Source organism: Delphinapterus leucas, chromosome 10, assembly GCF_059928025.1.
Source record: "Delphinapterus leucas isolate spDelLeu-1000000601 "Yukka" chromosome 10, BTC_Dleu_Yukka2, whole genome shotgun sequence".
Lineage (NCBI taxonomy): Eukaryota > Metazoa > Chordata > Mammalia > Artiodactyla > Monodontidae > Delphinapterus > Delphinapterus leucas.
The window spans coordinates 32,507,685-32,532,796 of NC_143138.1; the positions used below are offsets into that span (position 1 = coordinate 32,507,685).

A 25,112-nucleotide genomic window follows, 5' to 3' on the forward strand; every position below is an offset into this window, starting at 1 on the left:
ACAAAGTCTTTGTTGCATGCAGAAAGACAGAAGGTAACTCGTATCTAGATGTATTGATTGAAAGCTTTACAGGCTTTTATTCCTTCCACTCATGGAGCATCAGGCAAGAAAAGTGTTTTGTAGAAAACAAGGGAAATGAGCATGTTTAAGAGAAGTGAAAGAGCAGAGTAAAAAAAGAGACAGAGGGACTTCCCTGGCGGTCCAGGGGTTAGGACTCCGCGCTTCCACTGCAGGGGGCAGGGGTTCTATCCCTGGTTGGGGAACTAGGATCCCGCATGCCGCACAGCGCGGCCAAAAAAATAGAGACAGAGTTACGTTACAGTAGAGGAAGATAGCAAAAAAATTAAAGCATATTCTGGTACTGTTTTCTTTCATCTCTCCGATACTTTGCCCCTCCTAAAGTTCAATCCAGCCCTCCCATAGCCGGTATACCTACATAAGGATGATTATGATGACGTTTACCGACTCTAACCCACCTATCTTCCTTTCTTTTCAGGGGCAATTGCAGAAGTCTTCATATTTCTAGAAGGAAGGACTGCAGAAGACATTTTTACCCCAGGGAGACAGGGATAGAAGCCACAGAAATGATGAGTACCCTTGGGGCCAAAGGGCAGTCACCTCTAGGGTCTGACTTCCAGAAGGTGGGTATGGTTGCTGGGGCAGGAATGGGTTATGGAGAAGGCTCTGTTATTTTAGCTGCCAGGAAATGGTGAGTTGGGTGAGCGAATATGTTATTTATGTATGTCTATATCTTTGTACCGGTAGAGGAGGAACAAGATGAGGATATGCAGAGAAGGTGTATATTTTAAACTTTCCACTCCTCATCTCAAATTGTCTCCTAACTTCCATCTCTCATTCTGTGCCACGATACTCACGTTAAAGCTGTGGAATTCAGATCTTCTCATCCCTCCTGGGCCCTGAGCCCAATGCTCCCAGCTAGTAAAACATCTCCTGTCTTGGCTTTAGCCTTCCTACCTGGTCCATACAAGAATCAGGGTAAAAATTGGGTATGTCCTTAGAGGAGTGGGGTATAAATAGACAAAGGAGTCTCAGGGAAGGGGGGACAATCACAAAGGATGTGTTTGAAAAATCCTGGGATTTCAGACTTCAAGACAGCTGTCTTGCAGCTTCCATTCAGTCTTACTACCTCTTCTACACACAGAACTTTTGGTACACAGAAACAGGCGAGCATTTCAAAATACCAAGGAAACACCTTACTCTCTGTTCATCTAAAAAGCCAGTAGGTGTTTCTTTTACGCCCTTTTGTGCTTTGGAACTGGGCTCAGGAACACAGTGAGGATGAGAACCTGACCTTTAAGTCCTTTAAACTCTGAGATTTATTTAAATCTGAGCTGCCCCAACTCCAAATTTACCCTTAAAACTGTTAACCTAGTTTTATTTCTGATTTGTAAATGCTGGCACTTTTAGAGTACTGGAGGTCTGCTTTACTGCCCAAATAAATCTGTGGTTTGGGTAACTTTGGGGACTACTCATAACACTATAAATATAAAGAACTGCATAATATACAATCAAAGCCATCGATAGAATACGAAGGAAGAAGTAAGGGGTAAAAAGTATCTCAGGGCCTCTTTTTGCTGAGCTTATATCAGTTAATGACTACTCATTCCTCAGGCATGACCCTGTGGATGAAGCAATGGAAAGCAGCCTGGTGCCAGGGCTGCCAACACTTTGTCACCACTACTTTCTCTCCCTTGCTCCAGTCCAAGATCTGTTTCTCATCATCTACCACATTCCTCTGCTCAGGGACAATCAAGGGTGTTGGTCACAGCTTTTATTCCTAAATGTGACTCACCTGCCTACCAGCCCCTGGTTTGCTGCTTACACCTCCCTTCTTCAGTAATGTCTGGAGTCCACCTTTGAGATGTGCTGATTTAGGGCATGGGCCGGGGGAAAGGAAACATTTTTTAGAATAATATTTTTCCCTTTGGACTTTTAAAATTTGATATGCTAGAGTTCACATACATTATGAATGATTAAATATTTAAAATCTACTTTTTTATTGAAATATAATTCATATAACATTAAATTTCACATAAGATTAATCATTTTAAAGTGTGTAAGAAGAGCGTGTTGAAGATTGTGCAACAATCACTGTTATCTAATTCCAGAATATTTCCATCACCCCACTTAAAAAACGCAATTAGCAGACATTCCCAATTACCCCAAAGCCACCAGCAATCATCAGTCTGCTTTATGTCTCTATGAACTTACCTATTCTGGACAATTCTGGGGTCATATAATATGTGGTCTTTCGTGTTTGGCTTCTTTCACTTAACATTTTCAAGATTCATCCATGTTGTACCATGTATCAGTACTTCATTGTTTATAGTTGAATAATATTCCACTGTATAGATATAAACACATTTTGTTTATCCATTGGTTGGTAAACATTTGGATTATTTCCACTTTTTTGCTGTTATGCTGCTGTGAACATTTGTGTACAAGTATTTGTGTGGACATACTTTTCAATTCTCTTGGGTATGTACTGGGTCATGACAACTCTAACTTTTTTAAAAATATAATTTTGTATTAAAGTATAAGGTACATATTACAAAACAAAAGCACACACAAAGTGTTAAGCTCAATACTTTTCACACAGTGAACAGTTTGTGTAACACTTCGGGTAACCAACACCCAAATCAAAACATGGAATGTGACCAACAGCCCTGAAGCCCCTCTCCTGTTCTCTTGCAGTCACTACTTTCCTGAAATATAACTGCTATCTCAGGTGCTTTTTGTTTTTGTTTTATGGAGCTGAAATTCACATAACATAAAGTTAGCCACTTTAAAGTGAACAGTTCAGTGGCATTTAGTACATTCACGGTGTTGTGCCACCGAAACCTTTGTCTAGTTCTAAAACATTTTCACCACCACAAAATAAAACCCTGTGTCCCTTATGCAGTTAGTTCCCATTTCTACCTTCCCACAGACCCTGGCAATCACCAGTCTTCCTTCTGTCTCTGTGGATTTACATATTCTGGATATTTCATATAAATGGAGTCATACAATCAGTGACCTTTTCTATCTGCTTTCACTTAGAAGAATGTTTCTGAGGTTCATCCATGCTATAGCAAGTATAGGTATTCCATTACTTTTTATGGCTAAATAATATTCCATTGTCTGTGTATACCACAATTTATTTATCCATTAATTCATTGATAGACATTTGGGTTGTTTCCACCTTTTGGCTATTGTGCCTAATATGCTATGAACATTCATGCATAAGTATTTGTTTGAGTACTTGTTTTTAGTTCTTTTCAGTATATACCTAGAAGTGGAATTTCTGGGTCATATGGTTATTCTATGTTTAACATTTTGAGGAACCACCAAACTGTTTTCCACAGCACCAGAATCATTTTACATCCCTTCCAGTAAAATGTATGATGGTTCCAGTTTCTCCATATTCATAATACTTAATTTCCTTTTTCATATATTATAACCATCCCAATATTTCATTGTGGTTTTGATTTACTAATGTGGTTCTGATGACTAATGATATTGAGCATCTCTTCATGTGCTTTTTGGCCATTTTATATCTTTTTTGGAAAAATGTCTAGTGAAGTCCTTTTCCATTTTTTAATTGGGTTGTTTGCCTTTTTGTTGTAGAATTATAAGAATTCTTTTTTTTTTATTTTTTTTTGGGTACGCGGGCCTCTCACCGTTGTGGCCTCTCCCGTTGCGGAGCACAGGCTCCGGACGCGCAGGCTCAGCAGCCATGGCTCATGGGCCCAGCCGCTCCACGGCACGTGAGATCTTCCCGGACCGGGGCACGAACCCGTGTCCCCTGCGTCGGCAGGTGGACTCTCAACCACTGCGCCACCGGGGAAGCCCCAAGAATTCTTTACATATTCTAGATACTAGATCTTTACCAGATATTTTCAAATATTTTCTCCCATTCTGTAGGTTGTCTTTTCACTTGCTTTTGTTAGCTCCGTTTTTTTCTAGTTCCTCAAGGTGTAAAAGTTAGGTTGTTGATTTGAGATCTTCTTTTTAAAAATGTTTCCAGCTATAGTTTCCCTCTGAGCACTGTTTTCACTGTACCCCATACATTTTGATATATTGTGTTTTTATTTTCACACATCTCAAAGTATTTTATAATTTCTCTCTTGAATCTTTCTTTGACCCATTGGTTCTTTAAGAGTGTGTTGTTTAATTTCCACATTTTGTGAATTTTCCAGTTTTCCTCCTGTTATTGATTTTTAGCTTTATTTCATTGTGGTTGGAGACGATCCTTTGTGTGATTTTAATCTTTTTAAATGTACAAGACTTGCTTTGTGGCCTAACATATGATCTATCCTGGAGAATGTTTTATGTGAGCTTAAGAAGATTGGGTATTCTGCTGTTTGGGGATAAAGTATTCTGTATGTCTGTTAGACCTAGTTAATTTAGTATTGTTCAAGTCGTCTATTTCCTTAGTGAACTTCTGTCTAGATGGTCTATTCATTATTGGAGTATTGGAATCTCCAACTGTTATCGTAGAACTGTCTATTTCCCCTTCAATTATGTCAATATTTGATTTAAAATATTTGTCTAATAAGTCCAGTGTCTGGGCTTCCTTGGTGATGGTTTCTATAAACTTCTTTTTTCCTGTGAATGAACAATACTTTATTCTTTTTATACCTTGCGATTTTTTGTTTAAAACTGGACATTTTGAATATTATGATGTGTCAATCTGGGAGTCAGATCCCCCTCCCAAGTTTTGCTGTTGTTGATTATTGAAGTCTGTAGTCATCATTTGTTTACTGACTTTTCCAAACTATTTTTGCTAAGACTGTATGCTTGTGTTTGGTCCTTAAATCTCTGTTCCAGTATCTCAGCAGTCAGTCACCTGACAGAGATTTCCTTAAATGCCTGGAGTGAAAAAATGAACAAAAACAAACAGACAAAAAACCCACTTCTCTTGGTCTTTGCAGACACTGACCTGGGGCACCACTTCAATGCTAAGCCAATCTCCCTAAAACTCTGCCTTGGCCTTCACCTCCTGGCTGCCTGGAACCCAAAGTTCAGCCAAAGGTGCAAGCCTAGGGTCCTCTCAGGTCTTTTCTGAACTCTCATCTGTCTCTGGGCATATACTTTACATGCTGGGTTTCCCCATACACATGGTAGCCCTTCAGAGTTCTTATTTCCCCATGTATCTTCCTCCTCAGACTCCTCCTTTCCAGACTTTTAGATCCGTCTGATGCTTGTTCCATTCGCTGTTTCTTTCTCTGTGCAGCCACTGGTAGTATATGTCTTTAAATGCTTTCAATGGATGCTTTGAAAGCTGCTCCAGCTTGAGGGGGGCAAAACAAGGTCAGCCTCAGCACAGATTCCTCGGGAAACCGCTAGACAGGGCAAGATTCACAGCTACAATCTTTTGAGAACAAGGTGCATATTATCTTCCCCTGGCACCCGCAAGCCACACCAGGAATATGGGCTGCTGTCCCAATGGCCACCTCCAAGCTGCGGAATGGGGGATGTTAGATGGGTAAGCAAAAATGCTACAATGCTTTGTTACTGAAATTTTGCAGCTGCTTTTTTCATTAAGCACACCACTGGTTGGACTCCACTGTAAGTTTTTTATTAGATTCCAGAGTTCTGAAAAAGTTGATTCTGTCAGTTTTTGCCAGCTTAATGATCGCTTCAGTGGAGGAACTGATTCTTGGAGATCTCTGCGGTGCCATTTCTGTGACATTACAATATGTTACTTTTTGAGGAACTGTCAAACAAACTGTTTTCCACAGCAGCTGTACCACTTTATATTCCTACCAGGAATGTGAGGGTTTCATTTTTTCCACATCTTTCCAACACTTGTTATTTTCTGTTTTTCTTTTTTAATTATAGCCATCCTAGTGGGTATGAAGTGGTATCTCCTTATGGTTTTGATTTGCATTTCTTTAATGACTAATGATGTCAAGCATCTCTTCATGTGCTTATTGGCCATTTGTATATCTTCTTTGGAGAACTGTCCAAATCCTTTGCCCATTTTTAATTGGATTACTTGTCTAAGATCCATTTCTTACATATTATTTTCTAGTCTTTTCCTTACAACGTTATCCTGAAAATCATGCATTAAGAAACTGTGTGTATATTGGGCTTCCCTGGTGGCGCAGTGGTTGAGAGTCCGCCTGCCGATGCAGGGGACACGGGTTCGTGCCCCGGTCCGGGAAGATCCCACATGCCGCAGAGCGGCTGGGCCCGTGAGCCATGGCCGCTGAGCCTGCGCGTCCGGAGCCTGTGCTCCGCAATGGGAGAGGCCACAACAGTGAGAGGCCTGCGTACCGAAAAAAAAAAAAAAAAAAAAAAGAAAATGTGTGTATAAAACTACCTACGGTTTCAGAACTTTACACAACATGATGTAATTCTTAAACACAAGAAGAAGCACTTCTGTCTGTATAAAGGTACATATTGTATTAATTAGGATTCTTTTGGTTGTAACAGAAACTAAACTCACACAAGCTTAAGAAAAAAAGTGAATAGGTGGTAATTTGTGGTTTGGTAATTGGGAAACCGAGTCAGAATTAGATCCAGGAGGTCAGAGATGTCATCAGGACTCTTTGTTCCCCATTTCCTCAGCTCTGCTTAACTTCTTATTTTCTCTCCACTCAGATGCAAGTTAGCACCTGCAGGCTCAAGCTGCCATGGTTCTTATAGGCCTCTGTCTAGAAAATGAGGTGTATCTTTCCTTATAGCACCAAAAAAATCTCAGGGAGGATGTTGATTAGTGTGACTTGGGCCACATTTCTCTCTCTGAACAATTACTGTGACCAGGTGGATGAAGTATCCAGACCAGGCCCTGGTCATAAGCTCACCCTGGGAAGACAGGGTCTACCCTAATGAGGAATCTAGACTAAGTTGAATTAATGTGCAGTGGGGGAAGATGAAGTTCTCCAAAGGAAATGCTTTCTAAGTAGAAAATAAAATGTCCCCTATAGAGCTGCGAAGATTCAGTGCCTTCTTTGTTTGTAGCCTTCCCTCTTTGTGGCTTTTTATCAAAAGACGGTGCTCAGGTTCTTATCCCCACTAAGATACTAGTAATTGCTGCCCTTTTCTTGGTGGTGATGGTATGGGGTAGTAAGAGATTAGAAATAAAGATCTTACAGTTCTGCCTGTTCCAAAAGCTCAGGAGAAGAAGAGAGAAAGCCCAATCGTTTTGGAGTTGGGAAGAGGCTAGAACATGGCTTCTGATTCTGTGACCTTGAGCTTCATAGAGGAACTGAAAGACTCCTCTATAAAAAGGTAAGCATTTGCATTTGTCTGAATTCATAAGATTAAACTGTTTTAGTCTTATTACATAGTCTCGTGACATGGAAGGACTATTCTTGTATATTGTAAAAAAAAATTACCCCCCAGACCTTAGTAAGAAGATGAGGAAGTTGCTGGTAGTTTCCACCAAGGAGCACTGTCACCATCTATCAGATTTATAAGTAAGCTGACCACCAAGTTTCACTCTTATTCTTCTCTCAGTTTCCAGAATATGGATACATTTTTCATGCTGCAAATTATTTGGAGGTCATTTTCTAAAATATACTTTCAGATGAAATACACATTCCCAAGTGATACTTGAGAGGCCAAATCCATCTTTGCATGGAAAACCATCATTTAAAGCTGTTGTTGATATCGTCACAAGCATAGGTTGAAGGCACACATGGTGAAGGGGCAAAAAGTCCTTTCCAGCAGTCTTGATTCTGAATTAGTCCAGCTGATACCACTGAATCACAAAATGTAGCTCACTCAATAGCCCTAAGCAGCTAACCACAAGTAGCTAATACAGAGTGCTCTCAACAGGTTCATATGATGGCAAGTTGATGCTGGGAAACAAGGGAAATATCGGACAGACTCTTGCAAGAGCCATAAATAATGTGTGATTATACAGCAGCAATTATCTACAGGTGGGAGGATTAGTGTATTTTAAGAAAGCATTTCAGTCTGGTTTTGTTTTGTGTGTATGTTTCTATTTTTATTTTTTCATAAACTATAGAAAGTAAAACTTACTAGTTGTAGGGGATATTCAAAACATGGAGTGAGAAAGCACAAGGGTTATGGGTAATAAAGGTTGAGAAACACAACAATAAAGAGGTAAGACTGATTTTTCATTAACATACAGAACTGAGTGAAACCTTTTAAGAGTCATCCATAGATACAAATTTTGATAATGCCTTAAAGTGACAAGCATATGGCCATGTACTTGAACAAATCTACAAAGGTATAAAATGAGTGGAATTTATAGTTATAATCAAAACTCACTGCAGTGCCAACCTGACACATGACAGCAGCCATATTTGTAAGGTGCTTTACAGTTTACACAACACTTTTCCCTCATTCTCTCTTTTGCCATATATTTAATGATAGGCATAATTGTGCTACATGCTAATTAGGCTTAATTAGTAAGTTCTTGTGAATGACTGTAAAGTGGGACTGATTTGCTGCCAAAGCAAATTTTCAGTTCTTTTTACTGTATTAGTCTCCTAGTATTTATAATCAGGATCACTTTAAATCGTATTCCATTTTGCATCATACATGCTGATCCTCATGTATATTAAGAAACAAACTCCTGAGTCTACTCCTAGACAACTGAGCTCCCCTTGCTCCAGGGCTTTTGTTATAACAAAACTGTCAACCCCTACCAGTCCACTCGTAATCGCACATCTCTCCCACTGGTCCTCATCTACTCACACTTGAGGGAGACTTGTGTGCAAAATTTAACATTCATTCACCAACAAATTTTTATTGAGCACCATGTGCTAGAGATTGAGCAAGGCATTGGAAGCATATGCACTGGTTGGCAGAACAGTCCTGGTCCCTGCCCTCATAGGGCTCACAGAGTAATGAGGTACACAAAGCCTAGAATGTGGCGGGGGAGGTGGGTGGGAAGTTGGCAGACCTATTTTACCCTCCCACTAAGCTACAAACTCAGCTTTTATCATGGGGTCTCCATTTGACTTTTTCCCTCATTTGGTTCAGCACTCAGGCAGGGAAAACACAGCTGTCATAGATTTTACCCCCTTTACCCCCAGCACAAGATGCTATAGGAGGGAGTGCCTGGGGCCAGTAGCCTGGTATTGAATAGGTGAGGGGAGGGAGCAGAATTAGTTAGGTGAAGATATTGGAGAAGCAAGCTCCCAGAAAAAAAGATAGCTTTTGCAAAGGCCCCGAGGCAGGAAAGAACTTGGCAGATTTAAGAAGCTCATTTACTGTAATTACAGAGGTTGAGGCAACAGGAGAAATGGCTTAGAAGACTGGAAAGGTGGAGGGTCCTAGAGCCAAGTTAAAAACTTTATCTTGAGGGTACCGAGAAGCCATGGAAAAGTTTTAATGACATTTCCCTGCCTCTTGTATCTCAACCCATTATTTACGTGGATAGGCCTTCTTATCAATTAGTACAGAGATGCTGTACAGACAAGAGTAGTATCCTTTCAGACTGAAACACATGGGTAGCTTAGCAGAAACCATGCTTAGGAGCATCAAGTAGAAAAAGTATGAGTTCAAGAGTCACAACGCATGAGGGTCTGTATGGTGTTGAACCATTTCTTAACCTCTCCAAGCCACTTTCCTTTTCTGTACGGTTGGTAATGTAATGTTTAAATCCTTCATCAGGTTTTGTAGGATCAGAAGTAATAAGTATAACGCCTACGACTGGCATTCCATAGGTGGTAGCTGTCACTATTTTAGCAATGCTCTCTTGCTAACACAGATTTCAAACTCTCTTGGGGAATGGAATCACAAAATAATACATCGTCAAATTGTGAAGAAACCTTAAAGATCTGTCTGTATATGATGCTTGCATTCCTTCTGCAACAATGACAATTAGTTGGTTTGTTCTCTGGCATTACTTATAACATCCAGAGACAGGAAGCTCACTGCTTTCTGAAGCAGTCACTGCATATTTGGCTCTATTAGAAGGTTCTTTTTGTGGACTGAATCCAAATCTGCTTCCCTGCGACTTCTATCCAGGGGTCTTGGTGGTACCCCTAATGCCTCTTCCATGTGACAGTCCTCCAGGTATTTAAGGCCATTATCTCCCACTACCACTCACCTAGAGTTGAAAAGCTTGTTTCTTCAGCCTAAGAACAACAATAAAAGGGTCAATTCATCAAGAAAATACAACAATCTAAAACATATATGTACCTGACAATAAAAACATGAAGAGTGTTAGTGGAAGATTTTAATAATAGTAGTAGTAGTAGTAACTGTCATTTACTGAGCACCCCCACTATACTTGATACTATAGATACACAGATAAGTAAGTCTCAATCAATCCTGTTAACTGAAGAAAGAAAAGTAAATAAGTGTAACACAACATTACAGATACTGTGACAGAGGTCTGTGCAGGAAAAAAGTGGGGTGGGGCACCAAGGGAATAGCTATCTTTATGGAAGAGGGGTCTGCCTCTTATAAGAGATAATATAAACTACACCCTCTCAACTGAGTAGGCAATACTTACACTCAACTGGACTTATCCATTTGTGGTATTTGTTAAAACATCATTTTAGAGGTTTTAGTCACACAAAGTATTCAAAACAGCCACTGTTAGTGACTGCAAACGCATTCCTACAGAGATGTTAATTCTCCCTGTTAACATTCTTTACAAAGACTCTTGGGTTAGGGGCTTCCCGGGTGGCGCAGTGGTTGAGAGTCCGCCTGCCGATGCAGGGGACACAGGTTCGTGCCCCGGTCCGGGAAGATTCCACATGCCGCGGAGTGGCTGGGCCCGTGAGCCATGGCCGCTGAGCCTGCGCGTCCGGAGCCTGTGCTCCGCAACGGGAGAGAGGCCACAACAGTGAGAGGCCCGCGTACCGCAAAAAAAAAAAAAAAGACTCTTGGGTTAGAGTCAGAATAATGGAAGCCAGGCAAGGAAGAAGAGTGGAATACTGTGATTTGTTGTACCTGTAAATGGATGGCAAATATTTGAAAAGGAGGAGCCTCAACTAGTCTTTCATAAGCACTGAAATAGAAAAGATGAGGCATACTGTGTTTGTTGTGGCCATGCAATATTGGAAGGCCACAGAAGATGGAGAGGAGTAAAGCACTTCAGTCTTTGTTTCTTTATATGGGGCCCTGTGCTGGATGCCAGGGTAAAGATGACCCAACTAAGAGGCTGAGGCATGGGCACAAGGCGATCGAATGCAGATAGAGGTGGGGAACCTTAGAAAAGGATTATTTGATGTGGCCTGGAAATTCTGAGGATAGATCCTTGGACAGATGAAGTTAGCCTTTCTAAAGGAGGCAGCATGTCCAAGAATAGATACAACAGTGAAGTCCTCCCAGCCTCCTAATGTGGACCTTCTTCGTGTGAGCCTTAGAAAGCAAAAGGCAGTGGAACTTGAGCTGCCGTCTTGAAGAAGAAACACATGAGAGGCAGAAACACGAGAGTAAAATATCAGTGGAGGCTAAAACTAGTACTTTTCAAGTTCGTTAAAGAAGAATCCCTTCCAGAAACAGTTATAACACTAAGGATCTTGAAATGTTCCCCCAAACAAACAAATAATGAGAAGTGTAGAAAAGTTCATTTCACAATGTGCAAGCCTTCCACCTTCAGAAGTCATCAAGGAGGATAAAGCAAGTGTTGTTAGAAGCAAAAAGTACTCATGGAGACAAGTGAGGAAACAGGAGTGTTAAGCAGAAGTTCAGAGACCCAGTCCCATCCCCATTGCCCATCTGAGGGGATTGAAGTCCAGAGAGGATCTCCAACTCCTAAGACACAAATAGGACTCCTTTCATCTAGCAGGGCACAGCGCTGCAACCCAGTGATGGGTTTAGTACACGCCTCATTCAGCCATTTCTGAACTGACTTGACAAAACACAGGAACTTATTCTCGGAAAACTCTTCATTTCACCATGATACTTCATCGAGGAATTGTCTCCTCTGCTGGGGCCCTGGCACAAAGTAATCAAGGCCTCTCTTCTGCCCCTCATTTGCTGAGCTACCTTTTTCTGTTGTCATTTTTTTATTTTGGGGGGCGGGGGGGCACACCTCACAGCATGAGGAACTTCCCTGACCAGGGATCAAACTGATGGTGCCTGCATTGGAAGTGTGGAGTCTTAACCACTGGACCACCAGGGAAGTCCACTGAGCTACCTTTTTTTAAAAAAAGTAGTTCCCCTCAGGCATAATTATTAAGACATTATCCACATACCATAAATTTCACCCTTTTAAAGTGTACAAAGCTATGATTTTTAGTATATTCACAAGGTTGTGCAAATATCACCACTAATGCCAGATCATTTTCATTTCTCCTGTAAGGAGACTTGGTCCTCATTAGTAGATACTCCCAATTGTCCCTCCCCTAAACCCCTAGCAACCACTAATCTACTTTCTGTCATTATGGATTTCCCTTTTTTGGACATTTCATATAAATGGAATCATACAATATGTGGTGTTCTGTGTCTGGCTTCTTTCACTTAATGTAATGTTTTTATGGTCCATTCATGTTGTAGCATGCATCAGCACTTCATTCCTTTTTATGGCCAAATAATACGTTATCATAGATAGACCGCATTTTATTTATCCATTCATCAGTTGATGGGCTTTGGGTTTTTCCATCTTTTGGCTGTTGTGAATAGCAATACTATGAACATTCATTTCAAGTTTTTGTGTGGACATATGCTTTTTGTGTGTGTGTGTGGACAGTTGCACCTAGGAGTGCAACTGCTTGGTCATATGGTAACTCTAAGTTTTAACTTTTTGAGGAATTGCCAGACTATTTTTCGAAGGGCTACACATTTTACATTCCCATCAGCATTGTATGAGGGATCCAATTTTGCCACATCCTCACTAACACTCATCTTTTTTTATTATAGCCATTCTAGTAGGTGTATAATATTACCTCATTGTGTTACTGATTTTCATTTCCCTAATGACAAATGATGCTGAGCATCTTTTCATGTGTTTGTTGACCTTTGTATATCTTCTTTGGAAAAATCTCTATTCAAATTCTTTTCCCATTTTTTAATTGGGTTGTCTTTTTATTGTTGAGTTGTAAAAATCCTTTCTATATTCTGATTACTAGACCCTTATCAGATATATGTTTGCAAATATTTTCTTTCATTCTGTGGGTTTATGTTTCTTGAAGTGTCCTTTGAAGCATTGCTGAGCTACTTTTAACAAATATTAAAACATCTTAAACCAAATTAGGAATATGTAATTGGTGTCTGAATTATACTTTTAACTTTAATAAATAAGCATTATAATTTTATGAGCAAACCACAGTATGCAGACCCCGTTTGGGGGCTTCCAGACTGAGTCTTGGGTTCACTGTGGGATCCATCATAATGATAGTTACTGCTTTTATAGCATTTAGGTGCCACGTGCTGTTTGGGCACTTTGCAAGTATTAACTTATCTAATTGTCACCACAGTCCTATGAGGGAGAAACTTATTACTTTACTCATTGTACAGATAAGAAAACGGAGGCAGAGGGAGGTTAAGTAATTTGCCTGAAGCCAAAGAATGAGTAAGTAACAGAGATGGGCTCCAGATTCCGTAGCTCTTAACCATCTGCCACGGAGAAGGCGGAATAAAACCATTTCAAAGAATGCCTAACTCCTCGATTTGGGGAAATAATGGTGTTTTCATGGCGTCTACACTCTGAACAGTTCTCCTCTCTGTACCAAGCCAGGAACTAGTGCCACCCTTCCAGGCGTCTTCATTACTCCCTCCCCTCCCAGTCTAGCTTCAGGATCTTCTCTCCTGTCCACCGGTCTGATACTTCAGTGTTTGGAAGTAACAGCAAATTTGCCTGCGTTCCCCAGGTGGAGTGGTTCTAAATTTCTGGCAGCCAGTGGGAACAGAGGAGCAGCGGATTCAGCCCAAAGAGGCTCAAGGCTGAGCCATGGGAGGGGCCAGCGAAGGGGGCGGGAACTGAACCCCGGAGGACTTGACCACAGTGTGCAGTGTGCGGCGCCGGCTGCTCAGAGCGGAGCCATGAGCTGGACCTGCCCACGTTGCCAGCAACCCGTTTTCTTTGGTGAGGCCTGGGCGGAGGAAGGGGAGAAGACGGGGCGAGTGAGAGCCTTTGGGCTCCATGAGGACGCAAGGAGCTGGCCACGGTGTGGTCCCAGCCCCCTTTTCCACCTATGGGGTGCACAGCACTCGGGCGGGATGGAACTGGCCTCCCGTCCTAGAGACGACACTCCCCATCGTCTCTAGGAATAACGGTGGGGGGGAACAGGGGGGAAAGGAGGGCGCCTTGTGCTTGGCCTGGCTCTGCCCGGTTGCACCTTGTCCCCCACAGCAGAGAAGGTGAGCTCCCTGGGCAAGAACTGGCACCCATTCTGTCTGAAATGTGAGCACTGCCACAGCGTCCTGTCCCCAGGAGGGCATGCAGAGGTGAGGCCGGGCTAGGGTGCACAGCCTTGTGTCTGTCACTGTCGCCGAGTCACCAGCCCCCGGTTTCAGCCCCATTGGCCCACCAAAGTCAACCTCAGCAGCCAACTCCCAAGATCACCTACCCAATAGGCACCACACCAGCCAGCATGTGGGGAGCCTGAATTGTGCTGGTGGATCCCATGCGTTTCATCAGGTGGGGGAGGGAAGCAGCACTGCTTCCTGACCTGCTCTTTCCCTGTCTCCCTGACCACAATGGCAGTTCTGGCATGCCAGCCCACCCCTCACTGCTCCCAGCCCCCACAGCCCAGGCCAGTAGACAGACACACCTGGCAGCCTGTCCTGGGGAAAAGCCTGTGGGGCACAGGAGAGCCCCCTTGGGCCCTAAGCAGTCCTCTTCCCTCTGCTTGTGCCTAGCACAACGGAAGGCCGTATTGCCACAAGCCATGCTATGGGGCTCTCTTTGGACCCAGGGGTAAGTACCAGCCTGGAACGGGCCAGGGGACAGCAGAACCCTCCATGTGGCTGGGAGCTGGAGGCTCAAGCCTGACCTCCCCTCTTCTCTCTGCAGGGGTGAACATTGGTGGTGTGGGCTCCTACCTCTACAATTCCCCCACCCCCACCCCTGCCAGTGCTACTCCTCTTAGCCCCAGCAGCTTCAGCCCCCCCAGGCCCAGGACTGGCCTCCCACAGGGCAAGAAAAGTAAGTGAGATCAAGCCCCAGCTACTCCTCCTCCTGATCCTTCCCCAGGATGGAACAGGGGATGGGGACCAGGTGGCAGTATCCCACCTAGTCCTTTGCTTCACATTCCTACAACTTTGTTCATGGCAAAGACTTCTCTTCTCCGTGGCCCCTTTTTTGATGTTTCCTCCTGTCAGCTGCTGAGTAAGAGGTAAATCGGGCAGGTGGCATTATCACCCCCATTTTACGGGTGAGAAAACTGAGGTCTGTAGAGGGCAAACGACCTTGTGCAGTCACACAGCTAGTCAGAGGCAAAGCTGGCCTGGAACTCAGGCCCCTCCCAGGCCAGGGCCATGGAAGGAATGACCTAGAGTAAGGGGTCATTGAGATGGGCCAGCCCCTCACATTTCTTCCACTTCTCCCCTCTCCCTGTTCCTTCCTCCATCCCCTGGAGTGGGCAGTGACATTGTGCTCCCCAACACCTGACACCCCTGCCCTGGCCAGCTCCTATATCAGCTCAGGTTTCCTGAGGATTGAGTTGCTGACGGGGTTGGGCTGGTGGGCACCTGAGCCCCTGGGAGGATGAGAAGGAAGCAGGTGGTCCCTCCTGCAGGGAGGGATGGGGCAGGAAGTGGAGTCAGAGGGGACTCAGCTCTGCCTGAGGAAGGCAGGCTCATGTCCATGCGGGTGGGAGGCTCTGGGATGAGCATGGCTTTGGGAAGAGGACAGTGCCATATGCAGGGCAGGGCTGATGGGCCCTGTCTAGGCCTGGCCTCCACCTCAGCCCTAGCGGGGGCCTCTTCCCCTTAAAGGCCCTCCCCACACGAAGACGTTCACTGGGGAGACCTCGCTGTGCCCTGGCTGTAAGGAACCCGTCTATTTCGGTAAGTGACAACAGAAAGCTAGGAGAGAGGGGTGCAGGATGGGCATCAAAGGGCAGGGAGGTGGTACAAGGCAAGTGGGTCTCCCTGCCCTGCCCCTTGAACTACCATCTCTCCCCCACCAGCTGAGAAGGTGATGTCTTTGGGCAGAAATTGGCACCGACCCTGTCTGAGGTGCCAGCGGTGCCGGAAGACCCTGACTGCTGGGAGTCACGCTGAGGTGAGCAGCGCAGGGGTGGGTGATTATGCTGGGAGGAGGGAGGCTGGAGATGGGAAAAGAGCCAAGCTGAGATGTCTCTCTTTCTCTCTGTGTCCCAGCATGACGGCGTCCCCTACTGCCACATCCCCTGCTATGGCTACCTGTTTGGCCCCAAAGGTGGGCAGCCCCACCCCAGACAATGGGCCTAAAGTATGGCATGTGGGTCTGTGGGGATGTGTGGACAACTTCCCCTGTGGTCAAACACACCCCAGACCCCTCCCAATTCCCTCCAGCCTTCAGCCCAGCACCCTCCCCAGCCCCAAGGCCCTTGGTGATGGGGCTCTCTCCCTCAGGTGTGAACATTGGTGATGTGGGCTGCTACATCTATGACCCCGTGGAGATCAAATGAGATGCTCATAGCAGAGGTCACCCTAACTCAGGCCTCCCATCATCCTCTCCATGGTCCAATGGAAGCTACAGAATTCTCTAGTCCCATGAGGGTGGGAGAAGGTGTGATTCTGGCGGCCTGGGCCTAGGCTCCATGGTAGACCAGAGTCTACACTTTCTCTGCCAACTTCTTCCTTTCCCATTCCTATCTGGTCAGGGGACATAGGCCACCCCATTTGAAGGTTAGTGTCTTGGTCTTCCCAATCCCTTGACCCAGCAAATTCTGTAACTTCAAGGTACTCATAAAACTTGTGTTTATTTTGGCTTCTCCAATAAAATGTTGGCTCCCATGCCTTCAACTCTTCTTTGGGCATGAGGCCTAGACAGTGGGTTGGAGGGTGGGGAGTGTAGGGGTGTGGGGATGCATTACCCTGCAAAGTGACTGGGAGGTAGCAAAGCCAGCCATGGGAACAAAGAGCTCTGTTCTCCTGGTCCCCTGGCTCTGGCACTGGGCAGCTCCCAGCACCACGCAGTGGACAGCATGCCCACCAGCCCTGTTGGTACCAGAAGTCGTCATAGGACAGTTCTTTCTTTAGCACCATCTCTAGAGGAAGCACCTTATTCAGCATCTCATTTGAGCATGAGAGCAGATAGATCCTGCGCCGAGGTCTGCTAAGAAGCTTCATTATCCATTTGAGAGATGACCAGACAGACCCAGAGAGGGAAAGCCACATGCCCAAGGTCACCCAGAAATCAGTGACAAAGCTGGGACCAGAACCCAGGGCCAGACTCAGTGGCTTCCCATCCAGGGCTCATCCCACAGCTCCTCACTGTTGCCCTAACCCAAGGGGCACCTTTATTTACAGAATCCCCCCAGCCATGAGAGGGGTGCCAGAATTCTCAGCAGCCCACTGCATTCTGGGAAGTTGCTCTGTTGCTGGACGCCAAATAGTCAAGGCTGGATGAGCACAGAGAGGGGGCAACTCCAGCCCTGGACAGGGGGCTCACTGCCCCCAGCCCTGGTCAGAGGGCCTGCCCTTCTATTTTCCCAGCCCCTGCTGCAGAACTTCCATGGAGGGCCTGCCCCTGATTGCATTCAGTCCTGGACCTGCTTCATGGGCATCTCTTCCTCCTGAGGGTTGGATGGGGCACTGAGGAGGAAGGAGTCATGAGCAATGGTGGGGTTTATCCTCCCAGCCTACCACCCCAGCCTGCCCCATAGGGCTGGCCTAGGCCTTCCCCCCAGCTCTTGATATACAAACACATGTACTCCCACAAGTGACTCCCACACATGCTTGACACATCCCTGACATGTAGGCATACCTGAGTGTGTGTACACATCCTCTTCTTCCTGGACACACACACAGGTATGGACTCATGTATACTTCTATACACGCAGTTTACATACCTCAGGTCACATACCCATGCACACTTGCATACATGCACCAGACACACATGTGCAGACATGTCTTCCTCTCTGAATCTTACCTAAGGGGTCAGGTACCTGAGCACCCATACCCACATGCATGTGCTCACACAGACACAGTCCTGTGCACACACCTCTTCCTCTCCACGTCTTGGATGGTCTCTGGTAGTTGTGCCTGCTTTGTCTCTGGTAGCAGGAGGGCAGTGCAGGCAGCCAGCAGGGCGATCCCCCCATAAGCGAGCTTGGGCAGTGACAGCCATACTCCGTCCAGCAAGGCTGCCAGTGGGGCCAAAGAGCCCCCCAGTCGGCCCACCAGTGCAGTCAGCCCCATCCCTGTCTGTCTGCTCAGAGAGAGAGGGTGGAGGAGGGGGTTGGTGCTCACACCTACTTGCGGTCATGCCTCACGGGGCTCCCTTTCTGGGCTGGCAGGGCCTGGTGCCCCCTTCTTCCCAGACAACTAAGAAAGCTGAGTCTTCTATCAGGTGGTCTTCCCACCCACCCCTAGGCCAGGGGCCCCCAAGCCAGCACCCACCAGAGGATGGGCCCCCATTCTGATAGTACCAATTAGGTATTGCTGAAGGAAAAAAAAAAAGTCATCAGAAAGAGGATGGGGAAAGGGTAGCGTGAAAGGAAGGGGTCAGCAGCTGGAACAGACCCTGCCATGTTACAGGAGACACAAGGCTTTCTAAACATGCCCAGCTGCCTACCCATCTCCTCCCCACCTGTCAATAGCTACCTGAAAGGGCCAGGGCCTTATGTCCAGAGACAACCCCCAAGGGCAGTTCTGCTTAGGCTGTGTTGAGTAGGATGGGATGGACAGATGGGGCCTTTTTTTTTCCTTTTTTTTTTTTTTTGTGCGGTATGCGGGCCTCTCACTGTTGTGGCCTCTCCCGTTGTGGAGCACAGGCTCCAGACGCGCAGGCTCAGCGGCCATGGCTCACGGGCCCAGCCACTCCGCGGCATGTGGGATCTTCCCGGACCGGGGCATGAACCCATGTCCCCTGCATCGGCAGGCGGACTCTCAACCACTGCACCACCAGGGAAGCCCCAGATGGGGCCTTTTGAGACTGTTTTCTTTTAAAGGACGCCCAGAAAAGTTGTCTGACCTTGCTCAAGGTCACTTAGTAAAGAAGATTAAATGCCCCACCTCCTCCCAGACTTAGGCAAACACAAACAGCTCTGATTAGCTCTGTAAGGAATGGGCGACAGGGACTGGGGTGCAGTGTGTGTATGTAGGCGTGTTGATAAGAGTTGTGACTAACAAGCCCTCCCTCCAGGTGGCTTGCCTGGGACCCCTCACCTGAGCACGGTAGGGTACAACTCCGACGTGAAAAGGTAGGCAGTGGTGAAGGCAGCTTCAGAAAAACCTTTCCCCATCACCGCCAGGGCGGTGCTCCAGGACTTCACCTCTGGAGGAAAAGGGGTTCAGGCGGTGAGGAGGCCTTGCAGAACAGAGGTTCTCCCGGGATAGGAGGTGGAGCCTCCGGAGAGGGCCAGACTTAACTGGCCTTGAGTCGGGGCTTCCGGGAAAGAGCCGGGTGGCGCTGGGGGGCGGGGTTTTCTCGGCCAGAAGGCGGGGCCTACGGGAATGGGCGGGGCTTGGGGCGGGGCTCACCGGAGGACACCAACAGCCTGAAGCCCAAGGCGAGGGCGGCGCCGAGCAGCGTTCCTGCCAGCGTGAGGCGGCGTCCGGCGTGGCGCACCGACAGGTAGACCAGAAGCTTGGAGGGCAGCTCCACGGCCCCGAAGAGCAGCTGCGTCTGGTACACGTTCAGCCCCAGTCCCGACACATCCAGGCTCACGCCGTAATAGGAAAAGTTCACTCCAAACCTGAGGGGGGTCGCGATGCCACTCAGGGGTCCTCCTTCGCGCCCCCTTGTCCTCTCTTCTCAGGAGCCTTGGCCTTTTAGAGGGACCGTCTCCCCCACCTTCGGAGCCCGCTGCCCACGGTCTTCCGTGTCCCCATAATCCCTTCTGAGTGTGCAGCACATGCCAGTAGCCCAAGCACCTTTACCTAATCTTCACAGCAACCCTGTGAGATAGGAACTAATAGCGTCCGGTTGTACAGAAGAGGCACTGAGGCTCAGAGTGTTTAAGTGACCTGTCAAAGGGCTCACAGTAAGGAGGTGGCAGAGCCTGAATTTAACCCCACGTGTCTCTGATGCCTGCTCCATCCTGACCTCCCGGAGCCCCCTTCCCCCCTAGAGGCGGATCCTCCTGCCATCCGCAGTTACAGTTTCACTTGTCCCTTGTCCTCTCACACTCAGCACCAGTGGAGTGTGCCCCTCCCCCACCCCACCAGGCCCCCTCCTCACCACACCACCATGCAGCACAACGAGATGTGTCGCAGCCTTGGAGTCCGGAACAGGTCCAGGTATGAGGGTGTTCGGACCACCCGCTCCGCAGCAGCCACTTTGCTCAGAGCCTGGTGGGGAAGGAGGAGAGTTTGTGACATCTGAGTTGGCTATGTGGCCTGAACAAGGCACCTTGTTCTCCCTGGGTCTCCATCCTTCTCGTCTGCAGTAGTGGGGGAGGGGATGCACGTGGGAGCTGAGTAGGGTGGGTCCTGAGTCAAGGGTGTGGCCCACCAGGGCCAGTAGGACATCCTGAAGAGTTTGGAACACTCCACTGGGGGCCAGGAGCTTTTCTTGCACACAGAGTGGATCCCAGGAAGGGGACCCTTGACACAGGGCACACACACACACACACACACACGTACTTGCATGCACTCACACATACATTCACTCTCACCTCCTGGCTCAGGCCGTCCTCACCCAGAGGCCGCCCATTGAGCCTGGCACAGCGGAGCAGGTACCTGTGGGCCTCTTCCACACGGCCCTGGGTCAGAAGCCAGCGTGCAGACTCAGGCACCCACCTGGGGGGCAGGAGGAGGCCCTTCAGTCAGAGCGCCCTAAGCCCTAAGGTCTTCCTCCTGGGCACACCACAGGCTGTCAGCTTCCAGGCTCTTCCACACACAGTCCCCTCAGCCTGGAATGTGTTCTCTTCCCAAGCCCTCCTCATTATTCATCCCTTAAGGCCCAATTTCAAAGCCACCTCTTCCCACTCTTCCTTGCCCAGGCCTAGGTCCTCCACAGCCTGGGAGTCCCTTCTCTACTCAGCTGAATTGGTCTTGCTCCCAAAACCTCAGCCCCCAGGACCAGCTACCCACCTCACCCACAGGTGACAAGAGGGCATAGGATGAAAGAGAGACAGACATACCCACAGGGATCATCCAAAACCAGTTCATTTTGGGGAGGCAATGAAATGCCCACCTCACCCAGCCCCCCACCTCCTGCTTGGACTCCCTACCCCTGTGCTGGCTTGGCCGCCACCCCCACCCCTCCAGGGCACCAGCCTGTCTGTGCTTGGCTCTGTCTCTTCTGTCACTCATGTGTTCAGCTCTATCTGTGCCTCTGAGTCTGCCTTTCGGTCCTGGTCTCTCACTGTCTCTCAGTGGTTCTGTCTCTGTCATTCCATCTCTATCTCTCTATATTTTGTTCCCTGTTTCTCTGCTTCACATGCCTGGTGCCATCTTCTTTGTATTGATCTCTGTCTCTCTTTCTCTGTTGGTCACTGACAGTTTCTCTTCATCTCTCAGTCTGTCTTCGAATCTCAGCCTCTGATTAATTGTCTCTGGCCTCCTGTATCTCCCACTCCCCAGCTACCCCCGGGTCTCACCAGATGCTGAGGATGCCTGGGGCACAAGGCAGGGTGACAGCCAGCAGAAGCCATCGCCAGTCCCGTATCAGGTAGCCGACCAGTGCCAACAGCATCACACCCCCTGTCCAGAAGGTGCTGCTCAGGACACCTGCCACAGTACGGTGTCCCACGTCCAGCCACTCCAGCTCTGGACCCAGGGCGCGGTTGGAGACAGGAAGACAGTTAGCAAGGGCCAGATGGGCTCAGTCTCACCCTTGACAACTGCCTCCCTGCAGTCTTCTAGGCCCTACCCGACCTTTGCCTGCCTCACCCAGTGGCATCACGATGATGGTGAAGCCAGCCAGAGCCGTGCCAGTGAGGGTGCGAGTGACGGCAAACATGGTATAGCTGACTGAGGCTGCAGATGCCAGGCCCAGCACCAGGGAACTCACATAGGCCACGAGCAGCAGACGGCGCCGCCCAAACCTGCACGGGGTCATGCAGGGTCAGCGCCCTGTAGTAGGGAAGTCCCAAGACAGAGGTATACTAGGCCCATACCCCAGCTAGTGGAAAGGGTTCCCCACCCCACACCCTTATTGGCCCGCCTACCTCACCCCACCTGTCAGACAGATATCCGAAGGCCACGGCCCCCACCAGCACACCGGCGAAGAAGAAGGTGGAAGTGGCTCTGTTCAGGCCTTTCTGCTCACACACCAGGTCCCACTGCAGGGACAGGCAGGGAGGGGCCTCCTATGGGCACAGGGCCCTCTCCAGCTGGTACTAATCCCTCTTCTCCTAGACCCCAGGTTCTTCTGAGGTCAACTGTGCCATCCTGGTACCTCCATGTCAGATAGCCCCCAACTATTCACCCCAGCTTGGGGAGGGGGGGTGGAAAACTTTGCCCTTCCCCAATTCTGCAGCCTCAGTGTCTTCCCATAGAAGGCCTTGACTGTGACAACAGGAGTTCTGCTCCTTCCCAGAGAGACTCTGCCCCCACCTGCACTCCTCTAGATGGATTATACAAATCCTAGACCTGGGGCCCGGAAAAAAAGGAAGAGGGAGGAGTCCTCTATTGTTTCTCCACCTCTTAGTACAGAAACACCCTTCTCAAATCTCTGCCCCAGCTCCTTAGAGCCATCTTAGCCCTCACCTGCCCTAATCACCTCCCAGTTAATAATAGCAGCTCTCACACAGGGGCTTTACTACAAGCCAGGAACGAAGCTCAGTACTTTGAATTTATAGATCCCATCTACAGATTGGTAAACTGAGACTCTAAATGGTAAAGTAATGTGTCTAATGCCCACATGGTAATCACCCAAGGCAATGGCAGGCCCATCCACTCGCATGTCCCCCAACCTCCCAGCTCGGGTACCTCAGTTGCAATGGTGGAGGAGAATTCCGAGTGGTCGTACTCCCAGCCCTGAGGGCAGGGCACTGTGGAGGGCTCACCCTCCAGCTGCTCCCCAGGGCTCTGCCCCCCTCCCCACAGCGTGGTGTTGGGGAGGGCCTGGAGATGGGTGAAGAGGAGGCAGGAGCTGAGCCTGCCATCAGGCTCCCGGGGCAGGTGGGCCTCCAGCCACTCGTCCTGGTGACTGAAGTTGGCAGGGACTCCAGGCAGGGCACAGCGGTGGGCTGGCACAGCAGCCAGGAAGATGGGCAGGAGGAAGTGCATGGGCAGCAGCACACGGGGCAGGGCCAGCAGTGCCACGTTCCGCAGCTGGAAGGGCCCAAAGCCTCCCACCTTGTGTAGCAGCTCCTCGAATCCCATGCTGCCCACCTACCAACCTTCTCCAGCACGGACTCCCTCTGTAGTGCCCAGCACAGCTCAAACTGCCCACCACTTGGACCCTTGGACTCTGGAGGCGGGAGTAGACTGACTGATGAGCAGAGAGCCTGCAGCCAGAATCCAGCCCTCAGGGGCTGGCCCAGGATTGGGCCCTCCCAGGCCACCCAGGTCTCCAGGGATCCTTGCCTGTCTGGCCCAGTGCCTGGGGGGAGGGGCTGCCATCCATTCAGAGGTCACTGACTCCGTGGCTCTGGGACTTACATATTGGTGCTCAAGGACCAAGTGGGGCAACCTCGTGCTGCCATGATGGGGTAGCTGGGTATGTAGGAGGTGAGGCCCTAGCCCCTTGGTCAGCAGAGCTTCCAAGGGTCCCTAAAAGGGGAGGTCCCCTGGAGCATAGTGCCAGCTCTCCCTGGTTGCCCTTTGTCCTGTGAAGCCTTAGTTCAGCTTGGTCTATTTGCAGCCACAGCCTGACCAGCAGCTCAGGATGCAAGACTGACAGCCAGGCCCTAACCAGGTGAAGGGTTCTTCCTGCTGAGCCACAAGGCCTCCTTGTACCCCTACCTGGAGCTTATGCCCTGGCCTGAGACACACCTGGAACCACACTGGACAGCCTGGCTGATCTGGGGGTCTGAGACCTATCACCCTCCCACTTCTTCACTCAGGGGCTCTTCTCATATACACAGTCCCTTCTGCCTGCCCTCTGCCCCTATTTCAGGAGCTTCCTAGATTACCCCGTGGTGTCTGGGGGCGGGGGTGGTGGTGGTAGGGAAGGAAAGGGTTTGCCAAGGTCCTGGCATAGTTGCCTGCAATGAATGCCTAAGACTCAGAATTTGTCTGACTCCCCACTCAGTTCTCATTCATGTCCCCCTGCCGCGAAAGCACAGGGAAAGCCAGCAATGTCAGATTTATTCTGATCTGATTCTCCAAACACCAGGTTGGCAAATAAGCTTCTAAAGAGCCTAAGCAACAAAAATATTTGAAAACCTCTTATTTAATCTAGCCCCCACTTTGAAGAGTTAAGAAAAACTGTTTGGGAGGCTGGGAGCACGGCTTGCTGGGTTCACACAGTGACTCAGCAGCAGAGCTGGACGGAGGACCAGGACCCCTGACTCTTGCCCAGGCCTTTGACCCAAGCTGCTGAGCTGGAGATGTTCCAGTTTGCCCTAGGCTGGGCTCACTGAGAAAGCTCTGGGAAAAGAGCTAAATTGTTGACATGGTGTGTGTTAATGGTGATGCTAATAGGCTTGGGAGTGAGGGCAGTGATTTGGTGGTGGTGACAGAAGGTGATAATAGTAAAAGATATTGAGTCTCTTGTGCAACCTCAGCGTTCTGTAAGGTACAAAGATGCCTCGGCCACAGTCCCTGCCCCCAGTGAGCATGCAGTCTGGCGAGAGGGTTAAAATAAGTGATACAACCCCCCCTGCCTCCAGTCTCACCCCTCTCAACACACCCACCACAATGAACATTTTAAAACACAAATCTGACAGGGTAATATCTCTGTTTAAAACCCTTCACCATGGTACTTCCCTGGCGGTCCAGTGATTAAGACTCCGCCTTGCAATGAAGAGGGTGCGGGTTCAATCCCTGGTCAGGGAGCTAGGATACCACGTGCCTCGTGGCCAAAAAACCAAAACATAAAACAGAAGCAATATTGTAACAAATTCAATAGACTTTTTAAATGGTCCACATCAAAAGCAAACAAACAAAAAACTCCTCACCAGCTCCCTCTGCTGGAGGGTGAAAGTCCAGCTCCCTAGCTTGGCCCATATGACCCTCCATATGAC

General features: G+C 48.1%; 2 protein-coding genes across 2 annotated transcripts in view; one reads left to right on the forward strand and one right to left on the reverse strand.

Moving 5' to 3' along the window:
- CRIP3 (cysteine rich protein 3) overlaps positions 1-16,824 on the forward strand; it is a 21,120-nt gene extending 4,296 nt beyond the window's left edge. Inside the window, exons 2-10 of the mRNA XM_089918695.1 lie at positions 497-7,239; positions 13,752-13,966; positions 14,234-14,328; positions 14,743-14,800; positions 14,897-15,028; positions 15,820-15,891; positions 16,014-16,108; positions 16,207-16,264; positions 16,441-16,824. Coding sequence (XP_089774821.1) covers positions 7,178-7,239; positions 13,752-13,966; positions 14,234-14,328; positions 14,743-14,800; positions 14,897-15,028; positions 15,820-15,891; positions 16,014-16,108; positions 16,207-16,264; positions 16,441-16,496 — 843 coding nt within the window. The 5' untranslated portion in view covers positions 497-7,177 and the 3' untranslated portion in view covers positions 16,497-16,824. The remainder of the gene's footprint in view (positions 1-496; positions 7,240-13,751; positions 13,967-14,233; positions 14,329-14,742; positions 14,801-14,896; positions 15,029-15,819; positions 15,892-16,013; positions 16,109-16,206; positions 16,265-16,440) is intronic.
- Positions 15,510-23,352, reverse strand: SLC22A7 (solute carrier family 22 member 7). Its single transcript, XM_089918696.1, has 10 exons — positions 22,912-23,352; positions 22,159-22,286; positions 21,871-22,025; positions 21,579-21,747; positions 20,652-20,775; positions 20,216-20,325; positions 19,516-19,730; positions 19,201-19,309; positions 18,035-18,241; positions 15,510-17,625 (listed from the first exon to the last, which is right to left on the reverse strand). Exons 1-10 carry the CDS (start codon positions 23,305-23,307, stop codon positions 17,571-17,573), a joined length of 1,668 nt encoding a protein of 555 aa, XP_089774822.1. The 5' UTR covers positions 23,308-23,352; the 3' UTR covers positions 15,510-17,570.
- Between the last annotated feature and the right edge of the window lie 1,760 nt (positions 23,353-25,112).